The sequence below is a fragment of the Seriola aureovittata genome, chromosome 7 (assembly GCF_021018895.1).
Source record: "Seriola aureovittata isolate HTS-2021-v1 ecotype China chromosome 7, ASM2101889v1, whole genome shotgun sequence".
Classification (NCBI taxonomy): domain Eukaryota; kingdom Metazoa; phylum Chordata; class Actinopteri; order Carangiformes; family Carangidae; genus Seriola; species Seriola aureovittata.
The window spans coordinates 1,684,651-1,707,202 of NC_079370.1; the positions used below are offsets into that span (position 1 = coordinate 1,684,651).

Consider the following 22,552-nt stretch of genomic DNA (forward strand, 5'->3'; position numbering starts at 1 on the left):
TGTATCCATAAATCAGTCAGTTGGTGTGTTGGAAACATTACGAGCGAGGAGATAACAGCGGAATAGAAAAGGATGCGTGCGACGTTCGACGCTAACATCTGCTTGTAAGAAAACACGCAGCCTCACACACACACACACACACACACACACGTGTGCACACACACTCAAACACACAAACAATGGATTTTCCAGAACACCTTAAACTGCTCCAGCAGCTAGAAAGCCTCTGGGGAGAAGGACGTGAACAAGAGGAGGGAAGGAGGGAGAGACAGAAAGAGGGGTGGTGGAGAAAGACAGCTATCCATGCATTCAGGGCTAGCATGCCGGAAATAAACACAACCTTCTGTATTCTGGCTGGTGGACGTATTCACATCAATGTGTGTGTCTACTTCATTGGTGAAGGCGGGAGGCGGTGGTGGGGATGGGGGGAGAAAGAAGGAGAGAGGAGAGAGAGGGAAGAGAGAGGAAGAGGCAGAGTGAGGCTGGAAAGGAGTAGGGAACAGCTCTCCAGAGGGTTGCAGAACACTGGGTTAGCGTGCAGCTGGCACAAGCCTCCACACCAGCGCCACTCAGTTGTTTGTGTGTCTGCGCACGCGTGTGAGTGTGTGTGTGTGTGTGTGTGCGTATGCTTTGTGTCAATGAGCACATATGAGCCTGTTTGTGTCCATGTCTATAAATGTTCGTATGCTCTCGCCGTGTGTGTATAAATACAGCGAAGCCTCACACCTACAGAGTAGCATTTAGCATACAATATGGTGAGTGATGGCAGAAGACAGCGAGTGCTACTCAGTGTAAGATGGTCTTCTTTATTATGAGCTACGTAGATTCAGAAGAAATATATTTTACTTAATATAGCCGCTGTAGCCAGATTTCTTTATGTTACTATTTCAGATGAACAACCTTGTATCCGTCTGCTGTAGTCATTTTTAGCTATGCACTCTCCAGTTGCCCATCACATTCATTTTTTTATGTCAGTGCTCGATTCAAAAACTGTTTCTTTATCATCATATTTCTTCTAAGTTTTGCCGATCGCCAAAGCAAAAATAGCACATTAGTTAGCATCACTTACTAGTTAAATTTAGAGCAGCTGCTAAAGATGAATCTTGATCGCTCACCACAGTATAAGCTACACTGTCAGCATGGACGCGAGCATGATTTTGGTATCTGTGTTCCCATCGCTTAACGCGTACACCGACAAATAAACCAATCGCACCACTTCTTCAGTTTTTCAAATGGGTTTTTTCCACTTCCTAGGAAAAGTAAGTCTGTTTTTTGTGTGTGTGTGAGTGAGTAATAAAGCTATTCTCAGTTTCTAACATGCACAGGGCCCAGGCAGTCTGGCACCTGCCTTTGAACCCACAGTATGTGGTATGTGTAATTGGTATACCCGTGCCTCTATATGTATAAAAGCACTGCAATACTGGTTTGTGTATGATGGGAAACATCATCACATCTTCACACATTGTTTGTTTTTGTGCTCATAGTGTAAACTGCACAAAGAAACACAACTTGCCTGTGTGTGTGTGTGTGTGTGTGCGTGTGTGTGTGTGTGTGTTTCTTACCTGTGCAGCTGGATCTTGAGCGTAACCACGTGGTAGACGTCCTGCAGCATGTCGGCCACTGTGGCATCCGGTGCGTCTGTCACATATGACAGGGGGACAGGGTTCCACTTCCCAACCTGAATCATGCCTGAATGATGCACACACACACACACACACACACGTGAATGGGAATAATGACAGATATGGACCCACAAAAGCACACAAATCTACATAACAAACAGTAAATCAGTTTATTTTAAAACAGTGCTGAGTAAAGCCACGGGTAGTCTCCCCACAAGTAGTTTGGTGACCTAAACACTCTTACAAACTGAATTTGTTGCTGCAATCACAACAACCATGCAGGAATTTTTCCTGACGCTACCTTGAAAAAAGCTCCAGCCCACACAGCAGGAAGTGAGAAGGGAGACAGCTCATGGGAGAGGTGAACCTAGGATGTATGTGTGTGTGTGTGTGAGTGTGTGTGAGTGTGTGTTGAAGGGTGATGGACAGGCTATAATAAAAGAGCACGCTAAGAGGCACCTTGAAACAGCCACCCTCGGCCTGTGTGTGCTCAAGTGCAATTAGCAGACCCTTTCTTCCACCTGCCCCTCCCACCTACTGAGTCACTGAGTGTATGTGTATATAAATATATGCAGTATGAGTGTGTGTTTGTGTGTTTTACTTGCTTAAATATACAGAAAGAGATTGCATGTAAACATTCTGACGGGTAAGCTTTTGCGTTTGCGTTTAGACTGTGTGGGAATGTGTGTGTGTGTGTGTGTGTGTGTGTGTGTGTGACCCCTGAGAGACTTGAGCATCTCCTGTCTGGGATCAGTGTCAGGATGTGTTACTGTGGCTTCAGATCTGCTGGCGGTAGGCTATTATGGTCGCAGATTGTGTGAGTGAGGCTTAAAGAGTGTGTGTTTGAATGTGTGCACGAGTAACAGCATGTCAGAAAACGCTGTAGAGAGGACGTTAATGAGCATTAGAGCGATAAAGCAAAGGAAAAAAAATAAAAAAAGTGGCAGACAAGGGTAGAAAATGAAGAGATGATGATGAGAGTCAACGAGTGACATCAGCCGTTACCTTTGGCCTGGGCCGCTGAGCTGTGGGAGTAGCCCAGCGACAGCAGGGCCATCTCAATGAGCTGGTTGAAGAGCATGTCCTTACGCACCAGGACGAACTCGGCGTGCTCCTCCTTGCTGTCAAAATCCATGGGGTTCTCGTAGTGCTCGACTACACAGAACACAGGCAGCATGTTGCCTGAGGACACCGAGACACAAGACACACACGAGTGAGAACCGAAAGACTTCATGTGCAAACTTTGACCTTCAGTTATCTATGTTTTTGCAAAAGGGACGAGATTAATATCTAGTGGTGATGATTAAGTTACATAGAGGTTGAGTTGATTGCTGCTGGAGTGGAGGATCTGGACAGAGTTTGGACCACAAAGGCATTTTTCATCTTTTATTGGGCAATTCCCACCTAAACTCTCACCTCTCAGTCTCAATGGCAAACTCTCACATCAAGGTGAGTAATCAATCGCTCCTTAGGTGCATGATAACCTCCACAATTCAGAAACTGAATTAGTTTTGCTCTTTTTTATTTAGAAAGGCTCTCTTGTCTTGTATTTTCCATGATCTTCCTCCTGAGTTTTTTCAAGGATGGTTTTTGCATCCCATTTTAAGAAGCTTTTTATTAACTATTGGAGGATTCCTCTTTGTAGCCTTATGTTTCTTTTCCAGGCTTCACGATGATGACATAATATTACAGAGATGTTGCGCTATGGCCTGCAATGACTAGTATGATTCGTGTGTTTAATAAGAAAATCTACATATTATAGATCTGTAGCAGCCACAAAAAAAAATCCTTAAACTCCTATGTCTCCTTTTGGCACAATAAACTGTTTATTCGCCGTTGAGGTGCTGGGATCACATTAGCCTTTCCTTCTGCCTGCCAACCCAAAATCATCTTCCCATGATGCAGCGCTTCAAATCCCAAGCCACCTCTGCGCCCTGAGGTTTACAACTCTGTGTCAACAGTGGCTCTGCTGTTAGGTGGAATGAGCAATCCTTGTCCAAAGACTGACGAATGTTCAAGGGACCCACTGTGCAAATATCACCCAATGTGCCATTTTTGCTAAAATAACATCTCTGAAATTTAAGGAAGTTTTCAGCCATGGGGGAAGCTCGGCCTTTTGAAGCCGCGGTCTGAATGAAAACAGCAGCAGATTATTCAAATGTTCTTGGATGAGTGTTGATTAGGACAGTATCTTTAGCTTACTGTACTTAGTACATCCTGCAACGTTTATGAGGTGGCCTGTTGCCCTACTTTCTCAGTATGTCTCTGCTCTAATGCCACCTGGACAAATTTCTGTGCATTTATTGTCCTTGCTGATTAAAATGATTCACATTCTAATATTTTCCAATCCCAGGCATTCCAGAAGATGCACACAGCTCTGGCAAAACAATCAATAAGCCGACAGATGCCAGGGAATGTGCTGAAAGAGCTGCTTTTCTCCTCCCCTGATTTTAATAGATAAAGATCTAACAATAAAGACTGCTGTGTAGGTTCATTTGGGGGATCAATACTGGCTTTGTTTCCAGGGAGCCCAGAGAGGGCTGCTGTAAATATTGTTTCGGGCTCGGACACAATGCCCACTGTGGGCCCTCTGCGAAGCCTCCGTGGCGGACCGCCCACCTCCATCGGCTGCTTCACCCTTTACCCAGGAAGAAGCTAAATACACTGATGAGAGGGGAGGGGAGAGGAGGGGAGAGCAATGAGGAGGCTAGGAGGAACAAACGTTGTAGGAGGCCAAGAGAAGCAGAGATGATGAAGGTGAAAAATTAGGCTCTCTCAGCTGGAGCGCGACATGTAGATTAAAGGAGCAAATAAGAGAAACGGCCCATCTGAGGACACTCACACAGCCACATTCCAAGAGTTCCTGAGTCCCTCTTGCCCAAAGAAAACCAAACCAGCCAAAAGAACAAACAGACGAGCCTTAGCGGCCAAGTGCTATTACAACTCCAAACCTGCAGGTTTTCAAACTCATTTCCAACACACTAAAATAAAAAATAAAAAAAAACACACACACACAATCATAAAATTGTTCATATTTCAGATAACTTTGCCCGGCGTGTTTTTCACGAGATGACACCAGTTATATTAAAAAGCTATGTCATAATCTCAAAGTAAAGGCTCCCTTTAAACAGCAATGGCTCTTAAAGGACTGAAACTTCCCCTTAATAAACAAATGCCGGTGCAGGAGGGCTGTGGTTGGAGAGAGGAGCAGTGACACAGCGCTATGCAGCACGACACAGGAATAATTCTCACAGTGTTCTTCTATTAGCTATTGTCTGGGCAAATAAGTGGGAGTGTGTGCTGTGTGTGTGTGTGTGTGTGTGTGTGTGTGTGGTGTGTGTGTGTGTGTGTGTGTGTGTGCTGAGATGACTACAGAAGCATTGTAAAAAGGTTTAAGAGTTTTGGAGTGCAAGCAGGGGGTTTGCTGTGTGTGTGTGTGTGTGTGTGTGTGTGTGTGTGTGTGTGTGTGTGTGTGTGTGTGTGTTAGTGTGGGAGGGGGGCTATTTAAACTGCATTCAAATAGCTTTCCTCTATTTATATGGTTTATTCTTTTCTTACTCATGCACATAAAACTCAGTTCAAGTATATTTGTTTCATAATCAGTCTCTATGGACTGGGTCCGCAACCAACAATTAATTACTTTATTGATTATTTTGTCAAATATTTGATCAATTATGAATTGTTTAGTCTATGAAATTTCAAAAATTAGGGCTGCAGCGGATGATTATAGTCATCGTCGGTTAAGCTGACAATCATTTTCTTTATTAATTGTTTTGTAAAAGTGAAAAATGCCCGTGACATTTAACCAAAGCTGAAAGCGAAATATTCAAACTGCTCGTTTTCGTCCCACCGACAGTTCAAACTCGGAAAATTCTGTTCTGTGACAAAAGACAAAAAAAAAAAGCAACAAATCCTCATATTTGTACATGTTTGGTATCATTGCTGGATGGTGATTAATTTTCTGTCAATCAATTCATCGACCACTTGTTTCATCAGAAACAGTCAGAAGTGCCTCCTGCAATTTCCCAGACCTTGAAGTGAAGTCTGCAAACTGACTGTTTTGTCCAAACCACAAAAATGTACAATAATATTTAATGTTTTGTCATTTTTGCAAGATGACTGACAAACCTTAAATCAAACAAAACTTTTTGCTAGAGTAAATGATGAATCAAGAAATCATAATAATCCCTCTTACCTCTCTTGTGGCAGGTCTTCAGCAGGTGGCCGGTGGGTTTGTACGGGACCCCGGCTAGTTTGGCCCCAGTGCTGCCCAGCCTGGCCCGGCCCAGGGGGCTGCCGTTCTGCTCCAGCCGGGGCAGCTTGGCCGGCGGGGCCTTGGCCTCTGCCATGCTGTTGACCAGCTCAGAGTTCTCCTTGCCCAAACACGCCTCGCTGAGATGTTCCATCATTCTCAGCACCTCTGCTCACTATCACCTGGGGAGACAGAAACAGAATGGCTCAGCTGTCAGCGGAGATATGTGTGCGGCATAAAAGCAGCACAGGAACGAGCAGCTACAAAATCTTTTAAGTTGATATCACTGACATGTGAAGACGTGAAGGGACATTTTTATAGAGCAAAAAAATGTGCTTTAAGTAATTGAGACCTCTGAGAACAGACCCATTACGGCAGTAACTGTCAATTCGCTTCAGTAATGACGACTCGGGCCACGGTGACGTTTTCGTGCCACTGTAATGTTCCCATTTTTCAACGCATGTATTATGTATGGGTGTCCCGCTAGAGATTCCCATGCGAGAGGGGGCAAACAAGCCCCGGTTTTAGTGCAAACACATTAATTTGCTAGGAGATTCCACTTGAATGAATACAGTGCAGTTCAAGGAACAAGGTTCTGCTGTGGCGCACGCAGAGAGGGGGAAACTAACGTAATTCAGTTTCTGAGTCACTTCGTGTGACTTCACATTCATGGCGCAGCTCGGAAGGAAAGGGAGGCGAAAGGCCGCAACGTCATTTCACAGTGACTGAGACACACACACACACACACACACACACACACACACACACACACACACACACACACAAAAACACTAAATCTGATACATGTCTTTACAGGTGTGAACTTTGCTTTTAGATTTTGCAAGCGCAGAGAGATTGTTATGGAAAGCAATAAGTTTACAACTTTGGGATGGGAGAAAAAGCAGCTTCTGGGAAACTTCAAAATAGACAGTTGCTGACTCATTATGGTAGTGATCAAAAGTTAAAGTGAGGAAAGAAAAGTAAAGATAAGAGAGGAATAGATATGAAGGAAAGATGGAGGCTGTATGGCTGCTTTGCCCACAGGTGCTTTAGTGCACACACAGAAAGCCCCTGACTGAGGCTGACAATTAATACATTATTTAAGCTCCCTGGGTAAACTTTTGTGGTCAGGCATCTGATTAGTTTGATACTTGACTAATATAAGATGTGTTTATTTGTACAACTGCAATAGAAAAGTAATCATGGGTGGGTGCTGCATACAGGTTAATGCACGGTGCTGATGAACATGAACTGGAACGCTGTTATCAAAGAGTGAAAAGGGCAAAATCATCCACCCCCACGCAAAAGATCATGAACTCCCCCATTCATCACATGCAATGAGGCAACTAATTCCCCACAAATAGGGGGCCAAAGGAATCCAGACCCGGATACAGTCCGGATCCAGGTCAGGATTTTTTAATGACCTTAAAACACAAATACAGAAGCCATAGTTCAAATGGACACATTACCCCCTAAAGGAGGGAGTTAAAGGAGGACAAGTTGAGTGAAAAAGCTTCCAGACCAACCTGAACCGCAGCACTCCTGCACCGGGGAGCATATAACACCGCCTGGGGAACGCGTCTTCTTCAAGTTTGTACCGGGCAGAAAAGAAAGAAGAAGAAACCCCCCAAAACAACTCCTGCTTCCTCTCGGTATCTCTTCTCTACGTGTGCATGACAGCGAATGATTATTTAACAAAAAAAAAAAAAAAAAAAGGCGAACACACACACACACACACACTCACACACACTCACACACACACTCACACACAAGTCAGTGTTTGCAGAGACGCTTTCTCCGGCTCTTCTCCTCAGAGGTCTGACAGCGAGAAAACAACAACCCGGCGGGTCTGTGGAGGAGACGACGAGGTGGAGATGGACCGTGATAGGCGAACATTGGTAAGCGGTTATGTGTGTGTGTGTGTGTGTGTGTGTGTGTGTGTGTGTGTGTGTGTGTGTGTGTAGTGTCCGTGTAGCCCCTAACGTTAGCTAATTCCGTCCAACTGGAGGAAGAAAACGGCAGCCGTACCCGGTAGAGGCAGCGACATTTAGCGGTTAGCCGCGTCCATCGGTTACAAGTGAAGCCGACTTCTGCTTTAGTTCGCACCGCCACATCCAGACGGCGGCTCTCGGCGGGCAGGCAGCCGCACAGGGGCAGTTAGCAGCCGCACAGTGGACACCAAAGAGCCTCGGACACAGTTGTAATAATAATAACCGCCGCCGAGACCTAATAAAACCCCTCGCTGTGTATGTTCACGAGGGGGGACTAACGTACATTAAAAAAAAAAAAAAAATAGCTTAACGTCGGCTTAGCTCGATCTGACTACCGGCAGAGACTGACTGAGAGAGAAAAAAATAAAAAATAATAATAATAATAATAATAATAACCGACTGTGTGATCTTGCTATCGCGTTTGGAGGCGATGTGGAGCCGATATGCGGACAGTCGGAACAGGTTCGCAAAATAAAAAGAAGGAGAGGGGGGTCAAAAAGTGCGGTTTACTTTCCGATGTCGAGCATAAATAAGGCTTGCTGTGGATGCATGAGAGAGCTGCCTGCGATAGTAATAGTAGGAGGTGTCCTGTTGGTTGGGGATTGGCGTCCGGACGGAGCTCCTCTTTTCTTTCTATCTCCCTCTCTGTCTCTCCCCCTCTCACTCCGTCTCTCCCTCTCTGTCCCCATTAAATTATTAGTTGTATTGACTCATCACTCCCCCCTCTCCTCTCCTCGCTGCTGCCGCTGCTCTCCCTTTCTCCTCCTCATTTCAAATGGCGTGGTACAAGGGGGAGAAAAAACAGAGAAAATAGGGGGGGGGGGAAATAAAAGAGAAGAAAGGAGGAGGAGGTTGGGGGGTGTATGTGTGTGGGATGAGGAGTGTGTGAGAAAGAAAGAAATAATCCCCCTCTTATTTCAAAAATTAAAAAAAAAAAAAAAAAAAAAAAGGAACAAAGATAATTCCTGCGCATCGCGGGCCGGAAAGTCCTGGCGGAGACAAATAAAGTGGAGAAAGTGGACAGGGAGAACAGACACACACAGACACACACACACACACACACACACACACACACACACACACACACACACACACACAACAGAGGGGAACGGTGGTGCGATTTCCGGCTGTGCGCGCAGGAATTTTTAATCAGCTTGATTAGAGTGAGGCGGTCCTGCATTTATTACAGGGTAACACACAGATGCTCTAACATACACACACACACACACACACACACACACACACACACACACACACACACACACACACACACACACACACACACACTGGACACCTTCATTTAAAGGGTTTTTTTTTTTACTTTGGACCAATTTTTTATTTTTACAAAATATTCTATATGATGAAAATGACACGTGGGAAAGAGCAAAAGGTAAGGTGGACTGTCTGACCCTCAGTCGGTGCTGGTCATTCTGACATAAATAAACTAAAGAGGACTCAACAAATACAAGCTCCGATGTGTCCCCCAACACCAAGTCCTCCCATAATTTACATCTGTTTGTTTAAATAGCATGTGTGCAATCAGAATATAGACATGTCCCAAGAAGTCTCTTCCCTCTTTATACTGGCAAGAGTAAATTCTTTTCTTATTATATATGCTATGAGTTGATATCAGAAATCAATCATCATAAAACCTAAAAAGTGGTTCAGTCTAATAAAAAAAAAAATCATGTTATTGTTAATTCTTAGACAATAACTAAAAGACAGAGGGTAAATTTGGAGACATTTAAGTAGATATTCGTTTACATTCAGTCTTAAAAGACCATATCATGGCTATAATATACACAATAACATATATATATATCAAGTTGGAGGGTTCTCAGTGTAATCTTTAGCTACTACATTGTAAATATACATATATATACACACCAAACAAACAAAATTAATTGATTGTTTTTCCTCTTTGTCATATATTTAGGTCAAAATGAGAACACCTAATGATAACGTATGCTCTAAAAATCACATGAAAAAGGTTTTATTATGACTAAAAAGTAGTTTAACCTCTTTATACTACAAATAAAAAGGTGAATTTTGATGGCATGTCATAACCCTACATCTACGAGTGACTATTTTCTTGTCAGTAAACAAAAAAATGAAAAGAAGAGTGACGTCCCTCATCTCAACACCTAGCTTTTGTACTGTTATTCTTCTGCTATTATTTCACAAGCTTTACCTCCATAGCAGGTCATACCGTATTATGTCAAACTGGATTATACAAACATATTAGACAAGCTAATCTCTGTTGATATTGTCAACAAAACCTTGAACTGTCAAAAGTGGAGGAAGAAGTGAAAGGAGGAATGTTTAGAGGCTGGAGAGCGACACAATTTCTGGAAACAATGGTAGGATGGAAGGTTTTCTCAAGTTGATGTGTGAGCTATTGTTATTTTTATTGTAATTATTTCATGAACCTTTCCCTGCTGGCAGACTGAGGAGCTGCCGAGCAAACTGCAAAAATATCAGACAAGGTAATCTCTGTTGATATTGTCAATATAGGCCTGATATGGTGTTTGTACCTAACCTTAAGGTGGCCTAATAATAACGGTTTCAGTGTGACAGTGTGAGCAAAGGCCAAGACTAATATCTGGTGGAAACACACACATGCTGTAACTACACCAATCCTGTCTGTTAGTGTGAGGTGTATTTAGGTCTCCACCTTTAGGTCCTATGAAGGGGGGGGGGGGGGGGGGGGGGGGGGGTTCCCTCAAAGTTGAGACCACAGGGGAAAGTTTTTTTTACACACACATTCTGAAATGTAGAAAAAGCACTGAAAAGTATATAAATAATCATCACCATTGTGACCATATAAAAAGCAAGGTGGGTATTATGAGCCAGCTCTTCAGGCCAATATCTGTATCAAAGAAAAATGAACACGTATGTCTGTCCAGGTTGTGTAAGAACAAAAACAGGAAACCAAACAAACAGGAAGTGTGTACACCTATCACGACGACAAAGCCAGAGGTTATGAGCCAACCGTGGAGGTCAGGCGTGTGTGAAATGCTTCACACCGCTACCTGCTTACGAGGAAGTCAAGGCATATAAATTGTCTCTGTGTGAAACCATAAATACAGTTATAGTACATTGTCTCAGACAAAGCTGCTGTTTCACAAACAATGCAACGCCACAAGATGTGTGCTTCTCTGCTTCACAGCAACCACTGTCAGGTGACAGCGGCAGTCGGAGAAAACTCTATGGAACATCTCTGAAGAAAAACATTCAAATTTACGGGAGGTGTTTGTGGATCGGTTTTAGGGGAAATAAACACTGGAGCCCTTTTAAAAGAAGGCTGACACTGGAACAAGTCAAAACAACCAATCACGGAAGAAGTGATGGTGTGTCGTGTCACGATGCAGCAGAAACACGAGTTACACCTCATTCAACCCCTGGTTGTGAAACCAAATCCACCTCCACCATGTGAGGTCAAAAGGTTGTTCACTTTAAATACACACTTGTGTCCAAAAAAGGCTGCATTAGAAAATTCATCAGAGAACACCAGTAAAGACGCTTTAGTGGAAAAAGGCAAAGTCAAACTCACCTCTCAGACCTGAGATGGAACAATGCCTCGCAATATTGACACCTAGTCAGCACGCCGTGTAAGTTTTGAAGGGGCGACAGCTTTTTGAAAGGGGAGCCACAAGTGTGGTTTTTTAACAGGAAATGGAAGAGTTGTTGTAACTGCATGTATAAGACCCCGAGATGTTTGAATTCACGAGCAGCGGTTGCTGCACAGATTCAGTGATCAATTCTTATCTTAACCATTCTCAGGGTTTCAGTGAGCTGCCAGCACGGTGACACCAATGAACCTGAGCTGGAGACACAGCTGCGGTGTGCAGTGTGGTTAAATGGTTCTGCTATGTGTCTGAATAAAGGACCCAAACTGTGGAGTAATTACTATATTTTCAGGGATTCATTCACCGATTCTCTGAAAATCAAGTCACTGAAGATGTCCAAGGGAAATTCACGAACAGATCATGTTGAAGTTACTGTTCATCTTGAGCTCCTTGCTGTAAGATAGGTGCATTAAAGAGGATGAAATGTTTATTGTAATTGTTTTAAACATAAATAATGAAAATCCAGTAAAAATTTTGTGTCTAAAATGAATGTGAAGCATTTTACAGTGTTTCATTTTTCCAGAACAGGAGGTTCAGGTTCATTGGTGTCACTGCGATGTGTAGCAACATGAATCGCACAGACAAGCTGCAGCCACACACACACACACACACACACACACACACAACACACACACACACACACACACACACACACACACACACACACACACACCTAAACCTTCTCCTCAGCAGATCATTTTGTATCACCTAGACCTGCACGGCATCACTGCACAACATTTTGGATGTTGACATGTTTTCCACGTTGACGTGTTTTACATGATTTTCACTGTAGCTCTCGTCTCTCTCTTTGTTTTTTTGGGGGGTTTTTTTGTGTTGTTTTTTTTTTCCTTGGCCGTGGTTAGCAGCGTTCGGAAAACAGGAGCGACGGTGAAAGCGAGCCATTGTCGGCAAATGCTCTTTTCTATCTGGCATGACGCAAGCAGCCGCAGTCATTTCCACTGTGATTGTCGGGCACCATCAGAGAGCATCGATAACCCCTGCCAGGCCTTGGCACTGCCAACAGGTGCCGGCACTGCCAGCTAGGTTGGCACCGATGTGGCTGTGAAAACCCTCTGACATCCAGAAGGGCACAGATTTGCACTGAATGCACCACTGAATCAACACTGCTGATTATCAATTAACATATACCGTTTTGTATCACAAAGAAAAGAGGGAAAAAATGGGTTTTGAAACACAGAAAGCCTGTTTAAAAATACTAGCTGTGTGCTGTTATAATCATGTGCTGAATACAGATTTAGCTCTGTTCAAGGTGGGTTTTTACAAGCCTGTGCGGCTTTGTGTTGGGGAGATACAGTATGTGGTGTGTGTGCTGCGCATGTACACGAGTGTAATTGTTCCTGCAGTATTTTGTGCCTGTTGGCTACATTTGTAAAGAAAACATGGAATATGACATGAGAAACATGACAAGCTGAATGCTCAATTGCAAACAAAAGACACCTCATATTTAAATGGCAGGAGTCATAGCATTACACCGCAGATACATGTCACCACCTCTGTGTGTATTACCACAGATACTGTATGTTTTTACCCTAACACACTTCTCTAAACTATCGCATCTGGTCTGCTGCTTTTAAACCACATGTTTATATCTCAGGAGGAATTAAATAAGATGTGTGTCTCATTAAAAAAAGACACTAATAATCGACACAAAGGCGGGAAATGAATAAGATAATGTATCATTGTTGGCTCAGCATTGAGAAGCGCTGCGTCAGGCGAAGCCGGCGCCGCCACTTTACTGTACGTAGGTGTTGTGATGTCTTCATGCTCGCCACTTGTGATGCGTCTAATGGGCATTAATACGATTATTTGGATTACTAATACAAATTAGTCTGCGCATCCAGTCTGAGCACACAGCACAAACAGCACGGGGGTAAGCGCTGTCAGTGGTTCAACTTTGAGCTCTTTTCTGCAAGTGTCTCCCTCAATAAAAACACACACATAAAACATAATGGTATTATTAGAAGCTGCAAAGGATTAAATAATCTGTCGGGGGAACGTGTCAAAACACGGCTGCGTCAGTGTGGGTGCACAGACGAACCTCAGTGAGACATAAAGATGTCATGTACAGTGAAAAAAAGGGAAACGAGGGTGGTGTACATAAGATGCCGTGCAAAACCAACAAGCTGTTAAATGAGTAGTAAAGCTGACAAAAAATGAAATCAGTCTCTTGTCTAAACAAAACTATGAATTAATGAAGAGGCAGATACTATTTTCTGTATCGACAATTCCTGGTTTAATTTTATATTGTGAATGAAAACGCACCAAAAGGAGGCTTTAGTGCCGGAGGCATTTTTAGGTCATTATGTGGGTAAATGAGTTTCAAAATACGTTACAGAACACATACTATACTTCTATTAAAACAAAATATTTTGTTATGTCTAAGAAACACAATATGGAAAGTCCAGTAATTTGAGATCTCAGTGACACTCAGTGATCACAACAAGCGCCATGCGTCATCATGTTGTATGCAAGGGTTTCATTTTACTCCCCGTCTTCTCTGAAATACATTTGTTTGTCAGTGACGCCTTATTTATTTTAAATGAATCCTCCTGCACGACTGATGCACAAACACGCAACCAAGGTTCACGTCTGTACGGAGTTCAGGGTCAAGGTGGTTTATTAATGTTCCCTCAGACATCTGTGGACCATGAAACATTTCCTTTATCAGTTGTTGCGAGGTAAGCACAGATAGACTAAATATTTCATAATGAACATATCCTCCAAATAAAATGAGTTTCATGTTTTCCATTAGCCTCTAATACAGCGAGTGTGGCTTTCAATTACTAGTGAAATAAGGTGATTTCTACATTTCTCATATGTCCGCGCTTCGGTGTGGGAGGAAGTAGAAAAGAGAGAAAGAAAGAACAAGGGGGATGTAATGAACTGAGAGTCGGCTCCTAAGTGCTTAATTGTTTTATAATCACATGAAGTCGACAGAAATAGAAGCGGAGCGAGTGGTCTCCACCTCAGGTCTGCTAACAGGAAGGCCTAACGCCAGTTGGCCTCGACGGGTCTCTGCGTTGCCTTGGAAGACAAACATTAGGACGCTTTTTTTTTTTTCTTCTTCCCCCCCTTCGGTGAAGCTCCGCTCGCAGCCCTCGTTCTCACCTCATAACTCTCCACTCTCGACACCCACCCTTCTCGTGTGTGGTGTGCACTGTACACAATGCAACTCCCACGCAGATGCACGCCACACATGCAGACGCATGCACATCCGCTCGGTGGCGGCGAGCGCTCCTTCGGCTGTGTCAAAGGAAGCCTCTTCCATCCGGGTCCGGGTCCGGGCCTCGGCCTGAACCCTGACGACGCAGTCGGCCTCGGTGTCATCGGGTTGACATCGACTGTGAGTTACCACTGAGCCACGCCGGGTCAGTCTTGTGTCACAGGAATCTGTATTAATGATTCACAACCCTTCACCGCCTTGTTTATCACCCCCTCCCTCCCTCTCGCTCTCTCTCCTCGCCTTTATCGAATTATGAAACCAATTAGTCAGAGAACAATCAACGGGCATCAGACGCAGGGCCGTTTTTAAAGAAATGACTTTTCTGTCACTGCTCGCTGGACCCTGGTCATCACATGACCAAATAATTAAACTCTAATTTCTGCCTCGTGGATCGCAACAAATAAACAGTTAATAGAGTTAGAAAGACAGGGGTGTTTGTGTGTGTGTATAAGAGACAGAAAGAGATACTGTAGATGGCTTTGTGGCACAGAGAGAGGACAGACTGAAGGGGTGAGAAAGGTTGCCACGTCCTGCTGGGTTTTTCCTGAAGTAGGGCAAAGGCGGTGAAGGGCACAGTACCCGGGCCTTGTGGGGAGTTCTTGGGAGTGTTAAGGAAATGAAGGCAGGTGATGGGATGGTGTTACTCGCCTCAGTGTGCAAGGAGAGACGCTGAGATGAAGGGAGAGATGAGATGGGGGGGGGGGGCAGCTCTTAATATCGAGGCTTAGGCAGAAGTATTGAATGAGAGGTGCAGACTTAAGGATGTGGTTCTTTATCTACATATTTTTCTTTGCATATTTAATCCCTTGTCAAAGGATGCATCATCCATCCAGACGAACAAAACAGTTGATAAGGCAAGGGTGTGTGTGTGTGTGTGTGTGTGTGTGCGTGCGTGTGTGTGTGTGTGAGTGTGTGAGTGTGTGTGTGTATGAGACAGAGAGAGAGAATACAGTATCTGTTGAAATTGTTTCATTGGAGTATGTGGGTGGGTATTAACAACCTGATCTTAGCAGGATGCGCTTTCCTCTAAATCGCTCTCTTTTTCTTCCCCTGAACAAAGGATTCAGAAAAACCTACACAGATCGGATGAAGACAAGCAACGGAATAAAAGACAATGACTTTTTTTTTCTTCCCAAGAAAAAAAAAAAAAAAAAAACATACGTTGAGACTTGTAATAATGTCATTTGAACCGTGAAAACTTAAACGTGTATGCTTTCTTAAATTATATTTGCTACGGTAGCATGAAGCACGCTAAATAACAAGAACAGCAACAAAATAAATACAAAAAATACTAACATAGGAGGGATGTCATTTTGTAAAAGCGTGACAAAACCGACATGACGGACTTTGCTTTTTTTTTTTTTTTTTTTATCTCCCGGGAAGGACACGCCAACCCATTCGACAAACGGGGCTGATTGTGAGGACCCGAAGACAATGTGACGCTTTTATCACTAAGCCAAGGAATCTGGATCAACACTATGCAAAGCATATGCCAGAATAAATGCAGCCCAACATGCCGGGACAACATAAACCCCCTCTCTCCCCTCTCGTTTTCTGTCTTCATAAAGAACTTTCCAGATAATGACAAAATGAGCTGTAACTCCCGAATCACACACCAAGCATGCACCCAGGGTGGCATGTCTATAACTATCAGAGCAGAGGGGTGGGGTGGGGGGGGGGGGGGGGTGGGGGGGCTTTCTTACATTTTTGAGCCCTGGAATGCAGCAGTCCCTATTAACGCACCAGCCTTTTCTCTTCCCAAAAACTAGTTGCAACATGTCATCAAAAGAAAACAGAAAAAAAAAAAACGTTGGGAATCATTGTTATCTTTCTCCACTATTAGCAATCATAACAGAGCTATTTCATACAGGGGGGGGGATTGAGGGGGGGAGGCGGAGAGGGGGGACGTGTGTGGAGGGATGGAATCCCCAAAGAGCCACACATTAAAAAACGAGACAGGCCTCTTATTTACTGGCGACAGTCTAATAAATACATTTGCTGGCAGCTAAACAGGTATTTACTCTGCTCCCTACCACAGGTATAATTTCACTGTTTGCTGAGCTGTTATTTTGCTACAGTGATAATTATCGAGGTGGTAAAGAAAGACGATTAATGGTTTTAGCCGAGATATCAGTCTCAGCAAAGTGAGGCACAGCCCAGCTCTAAACTCCCAGCAAATACTCAACAGTAGGGGTTTTTAATAATCTGCATCTTTTGCTGCAGGAATTCAAAGCACAGCCCCAGCACAGAGCTAAGATAGAGGTTTCTTTTCTTTATGTGTGTGTGTGTGTGTGTGTGTGTGTGTGGGAACAACAACTTTGCCTGGACATTTTTATTTACCTGAAAGCAATAAAACTGATTTTTCAGAGCGTAATTCAATTTTAAAGCAAAGTGATGAAGCATCCTTAATATCATTTCAGGACAGACCAAACAGCAACAACAACAACAACAACAACAACAACAACAACAACAACCTGTTCTCTCCACTGTACAGACTAATTGGTCTCTCAGGGTCACAGGACAAACTTTGCCGTCTACTTCTGCTCTCATCTGACAACCTGCTCTTCAACATATATTAACAGTGACGATGAGCGAGGGCTGGGCACGCCAACATGCAGCCGCTGTATTGTACTTAACTAATCTGTTCCACGCTGGAGGGGGTGTAAGGTTTAACTGGTGATACGCAGGACTTTTCGTGGGATGTGAGCACCGGCGACCTCGGGTTGTGATGCAAAAGTGTGGCTGGGATTTAAAAAGGAAAACACACCAAGAGACACCTGAATGTTTGAGAACATTACAAGCTGATTTCCTGCTATTACACTACTACAGTACAGTAAATGCAGCGTGCACTAGTTTCGATTAGTTGTAATGAAAACAAAACTAAGGTATGACGTGGGGGGGGGGGCACAATATCTGAGTATAACAAGGTTAAGGTAGAGAGGTGGAAACACTTGGGTGTTTTCCCAAGTCTCTTCCTGATAGTAAATCACAGTCTGGTTATTGTAAGAACTGTGAACATGACAGAACACAGTCAAAGGAATTAATAACATGCTAATAAGCAGTGACAGATGTTTAGGCTTCTCTGCTGGATCTGTGTGACCTGACTGTCAAATGCAGCGCCGCCGTCCCTGCACTCTTGATTCTTATCATTCCTGTCAAACAAGTTTATGCAGAGAAAATCGTGCAAAGCAGAAGTGGATGCTGCTGTGGACAACGTACATGAGCTTTTCCGTGCCACTTTCACAACCACAAAGTGATTAGAAAAAAACAAAAACAAGTGGATGTAATGAAGGTTCAGAGCTGAGCAGTAAAACCGAGAAGTTTTGTTTCAGCGTTCACAAAGCTGCCGTTGAGGCTTTCGTCTTGTCTGAGCACTGTTACCAGAAGTGACACATGGCAGCATGAGACAGGAAAGGAGTTGTGTGTCGCTGCTGTCAAAAGGCACTGACCAGATAAGCCACAGCACCTTGAGCTGCCACCGATCTGTAACAGATAAAAGGCACCGTGCTGAGCCATAACCCGTTTTTTCCCATGCTGAGGTGCCACGCTTGACCTCGTAATCGCATGTGAGCAAGCAAAGCAAACAACCTGACGACAGCAGTGAGATAATAAACAACCAGTGACACCGAAAACCCAAGATTATTTCAGGATAATTGCTCTTTAATTATCTGATCGAGTTTCTGATTTAACGCAAACTTTGTTCACCGGATTTTAGTGTCATTTTCTCTGCACTTTATTCTCGTTTTCACACTTCATCATGGCCCAACATACAGACCTACAACACAAACACCATGTATTATCTGACATCAGTGTATTTGTGCTGATATTTATATATATATTAATAATGTTTAATATCTAAGTGAAAGCCACTCACCATGCTGGTGTACGTGTGTGTGTGTGTGTGAACTGTCAGCTATTTTCTAAAGGAGCAGAGAGTGAAACCTTTAAAAACCTGTAAACCACAAACACTGGTGCCCACGCACTTTTAAGATGGCAATACATCTTCTCATAACTGAGCTCCCTGTCTCTATCTCTCTCTCAAGCACACACACACACACACACACAAACACACACTTACACAAAGGTCTGGTTGTACCCGAAATTACTTTATCAGCACTGTGACAAAACCTGCAAGGAAGACCAAACAGCATTACTACACCATCTCTGTATCATCACATCTCTCTGACTGCCTCAGACCAAGTCAGGCAGAGAGACAGTAATAAACCCGTTAACTGTTTGTTTCCCTCTGAGTGGGTCACACTTTCCTTTTTTTCTTTTACCTTGTTGTGGCTCAGTCAGTGTGCTTCTCACAGTCACACCAAGTGTTTCATGCTACAGCAATAAAAGTGTTGAAGCAAGTTGACACGTAATTAAATAGTAAGTATATGGAGAGAATAAATGAAGTGGCTCTAATGGCCTAATAAAAAGTAGTAAAAGTAGATGGGCAGTTGGGCTGCAATAGCTTCAGCATTTCAAATAGACATGTCTGACAACACACTTCATTATAAAGAGTAAAAAATAAACTGTTTTAAATGTTAAAAAAATAATGAAAGAAGAATCAGCCTTTAACTCTAAACAACTTTATCCACAAAAAACAAAACCAAAACCAAACCCCATCCCTGGTTCCTAAAGTCCTGAGGTCAGGAGCAGCGGAGGCAGCATCACTTCTTGCTCCTCTGCCGCGCGCTGAATAAGTTGTTAAATGAATTAGAGGAGATGCATGTACTTAACCCCGCGAATATCACGAGTGCTTTGCTTATCCGTGCAGAAATGACACAGGCCTGTTTCTGCACATTTAAAATTAGATGTCAAAAAAATAAAATAAATAAATAAAAGTTCTGAATGCGTGCATTTATATTTACCATTAAGCGTGACATTCATAGTCTGTTTTTTTTTTTCTCTCTCTCTCTTTATGAAATATTAAACCCGAGCAGCCACTTTTGGTGTGTGTGGGTTTTAAGTGATTTGGAAGATAGGTCTGTAAAATTGCTTTTAATTCATTTAGCTGCCAGTAATTTATCCTTCTAATTCCAAGGAGAGGCGCCGTATTTTTTATAAGTCATGCAATAAAAAATGTGATTTAAAACAAACGCAGAGACAGTAAAAAAAAAAAAGAAACACACACACACACACACACACACACACACACACAGAGGCATGTGACAGAATGACAGCCGAGCAGATCACAGAGGAGAAACTGTACACTAACAGGACCGTACCTTTAAAGTCAGCAGTCGCCCGACCTCTTGTTTTCCATCAAAAGTTGAGCAACCTCTTGTCACTGCTCCACGAGAGATCCAAAAATAGGCGACTGTTCTGTGGAGGAGGAGGAGGAGGAGGAGGAGGAGGAGGAGGAAGAAAAAACTGTTTTAAAAAGTCAAAAGTCCTGCGGATGAGGAGGGGAGGGAAGTCGTCTGGTAGAAACCGCGCTGGCGGAGGTTGAAGTTGGGGAGCGCACACGGCGGATGGAGCGCAAGAAATGTGAGCAACCGTGCGCTGCGGGCAGCGGGGGTGAAGTAGAGGAGAGGAGAGTAGCGGCATGTGAGGAGGGCTGCTTTGAGAGGGTGGCAGGTAAACGAACCGCCCCTCCCCGTTTCTGATGCTCAAATCGATGATTTGCCAGCTGTGGCGCAGCTTGTCTCATTGCCCCACTTTGGTTTTTACAGCCGCTCCTCTCCGACGCGCTGATCTCCGGGGACAGAGAGAGAGAGAGAGAGAGCGAGAGCGAGAGAGAGAGAGAGAGAGAGAGAGAGAGGGGAGAGAGAGAGAGGGGAGAGAGAGAGAGGGAGGGAGAGAGAGAGAGAGAGAGAGAGAGAGAAGTCACTGCCAGGAGAGCTCTCACACTCATTCATTTTCATATTTACACGCCACATGTTTGTATGTCAAGAAGAAGAAGGGGGAAAAAAGTCTGGTAAATAGTCGACTGCGCGCAGCGACGTGCGTTTTGCTCCGTATAGAGTCGGAGCCTGTTGTTTTAACAGCGGAGGGCAACCTGCCAGCTCCGCTCCGCGCACACCTGAGCGGCATATGAAACCGTGCAGCCCGGTATACAGCGGTATATACATCACATGCTCTTATACCGACATGAAAGAGCGTGTTTATTAAAGCAGATGGGGTTGATTTGTTTGAAAGAAGAAGTTCGCACAAAAAAAAAGTTTGCAAGAATAATTAAGTTTGAACAATGCTTGTTGAAAGAGAGGCTAATACTGCAGTCTGTTCTCTTGCTGTGTTTGCCGAAAGCTATTTTTTTTTTCAATTAATTTCACCAATTTAAACAAGGTTTTAGAGGAAAATAATTATTGTTCTGACTATTCTGCAATGAAGATTTCTACTGAACCAGAGTCACTTTTATTTTATCAGTGAGAGCTGTTGCTCTTTTGTCTTTCAACTTAGTTTAACTCCGGCCATCACATACACACACACACACACACACACACACACACACACACACACACACACACACACACACACACACACACACACACACACACTCGCACGCAAAAACAGCCTCTCCATCACATTTAAGAATCCTTCCCCGGGCCTATCCAAAAAAAAAAAAAAAAAAGAGAAAATAAAAATATAAATCTACGCTTAAGGAATGCAAATTTGTAAAAAAAAAAAATTTACGTGGAGAGCAGAATAATTTGATTTTTTTTCTTTTCTTGGACATCTTTAAGAACACAGCCTGAAGCAGAATCAGCCGAGGCACAGAGGACAGTGACAGATAACGGAGGGGAGGGAAAAAAAAGCTTTTATTTTCGCCCTCACAGTGTCTAAATGTATTTGTGCTATTTTAATTGATTTTCAGCTGTAACTATATTGACTGCTGTATGAAAGGTGCAGCATATATTAGTGGCTTTTTTTCCTGCCACAGTCTGAAATTATAGACGAGAGGAGAAAAAAAATCTCAAGTTTCAGAGAGTGGTAAATTAAATTAACCACTTTTTAATGAAGAACAGTATCACAGTTAATGGAGGGAGAGTTAGAACCGCCTCTTCATGGTGACTCCTGTTATTATACTTCTACATGTTGTACATTAATGTTTCCTACAGAAGATTCTCAAATCAGGGGAAGAAAAAGAAATATCTTCCTGCATGAATGAGCATTCCTCATTCACTCATCCTGTGTGATTTTTATCTTGTCTGTGTCCATCATGTGTGTGTGTGTGTGTGTGTGTGTGTGTGTGTGTGTGTGTGTGTGTGTGTGTGTGAGCAGCTCCTGCATATGTGGTTAAATACTGTATGTGAGCCAGTACTCTGCCTTGTGTGTGCAAAGTGTGTATACAGTGTGTCTGCAGAGTGTGGTTTGCATGCACATTTTTATTTGTGTCATGCATGTATGTGTGTGTATGTGTGTGTGTGTGTGCGTTTTTTAACTTGTGTGCCCCATTTGTGCACATTTATACTCAATTCTTGTGTGTATGCCTCTGTATGTGTGTGTGTGAGTGTGTGTGAAATGATTGACAGTTTGCATCTGCATAAAGGCTAACCGCTCTGCACTAGCAGGTGTGCAGGAGCCCACAGGTAATGCAGCTGTTTACTTACAATATGAATGTGTTTCTCTTACCGGGTTTAGCATAAATAACACACTGATACATTTACATTTACACTTAATTTACACATCCCATTGAAAATAGAATTAGTGTGGAGGAAAGAAAAAAAAGGAGCAAAACGAAGCCGAAACAAGAGAACAGACGGTGAGAGCCGAAGGAAAGGTTCTGGCCTGAAAAAATCCTGAAAATTATTTTTATTTATCTGATAAGACAGAGCAGAACTACAGCCCTTATCGTAAGCTGATATGTACAAATACTTCTC

The 22,552-nt window shown here is 43.3% G+C and overlaps 1 protein-coding gene across 8 annotated transcripts in view; it reads right to left on the reverse strand.

The window, feature by feature from the left end:
- LOC130172345 (DNA-binding protein SATB1) overlaps window positions 1–20,421 on the reverse strand; it is a 62,397-nt gene extending 41,976 nt beyond the window's left edge. For 6 of the 8 annotated variants that reach the window (XM_056381009.1, XM_056381010.1, XM_056381005.1 and 3 more), the window contains exons 1-4: window positions 7,401–8,662; window positions 5,818–6,056; window positions 2,628–2,804; window positions 1,563–1,689 (exon numbers count right to left, since the gene is read on the reverse strand). In XM_056381009.1, the coding sequence (XP_056236984.1) occupies window positions 1,563–1,689; window positions 2,628–2,804; window positions 5,818–6,031 (518 nt within the window). In that variant the 5' untranslated portion in view covers window positions 6,032–6,056; window positions 7,401–8,662. Of the gene's footprint in view, window positions 1–1,562; window positions 1,690–2,627; window positions 2,805–5,817; window positions 6,057–7,400; window positions 8,663–19,957 lie in introns of those variants that run through there. The other 2 variants (XM_056381003.1, XM_056381004.1) reach the window with 2 other exon arrangements.
- Window positions 20,422–22,552: the final 2,131 nt, after the last annotated feature.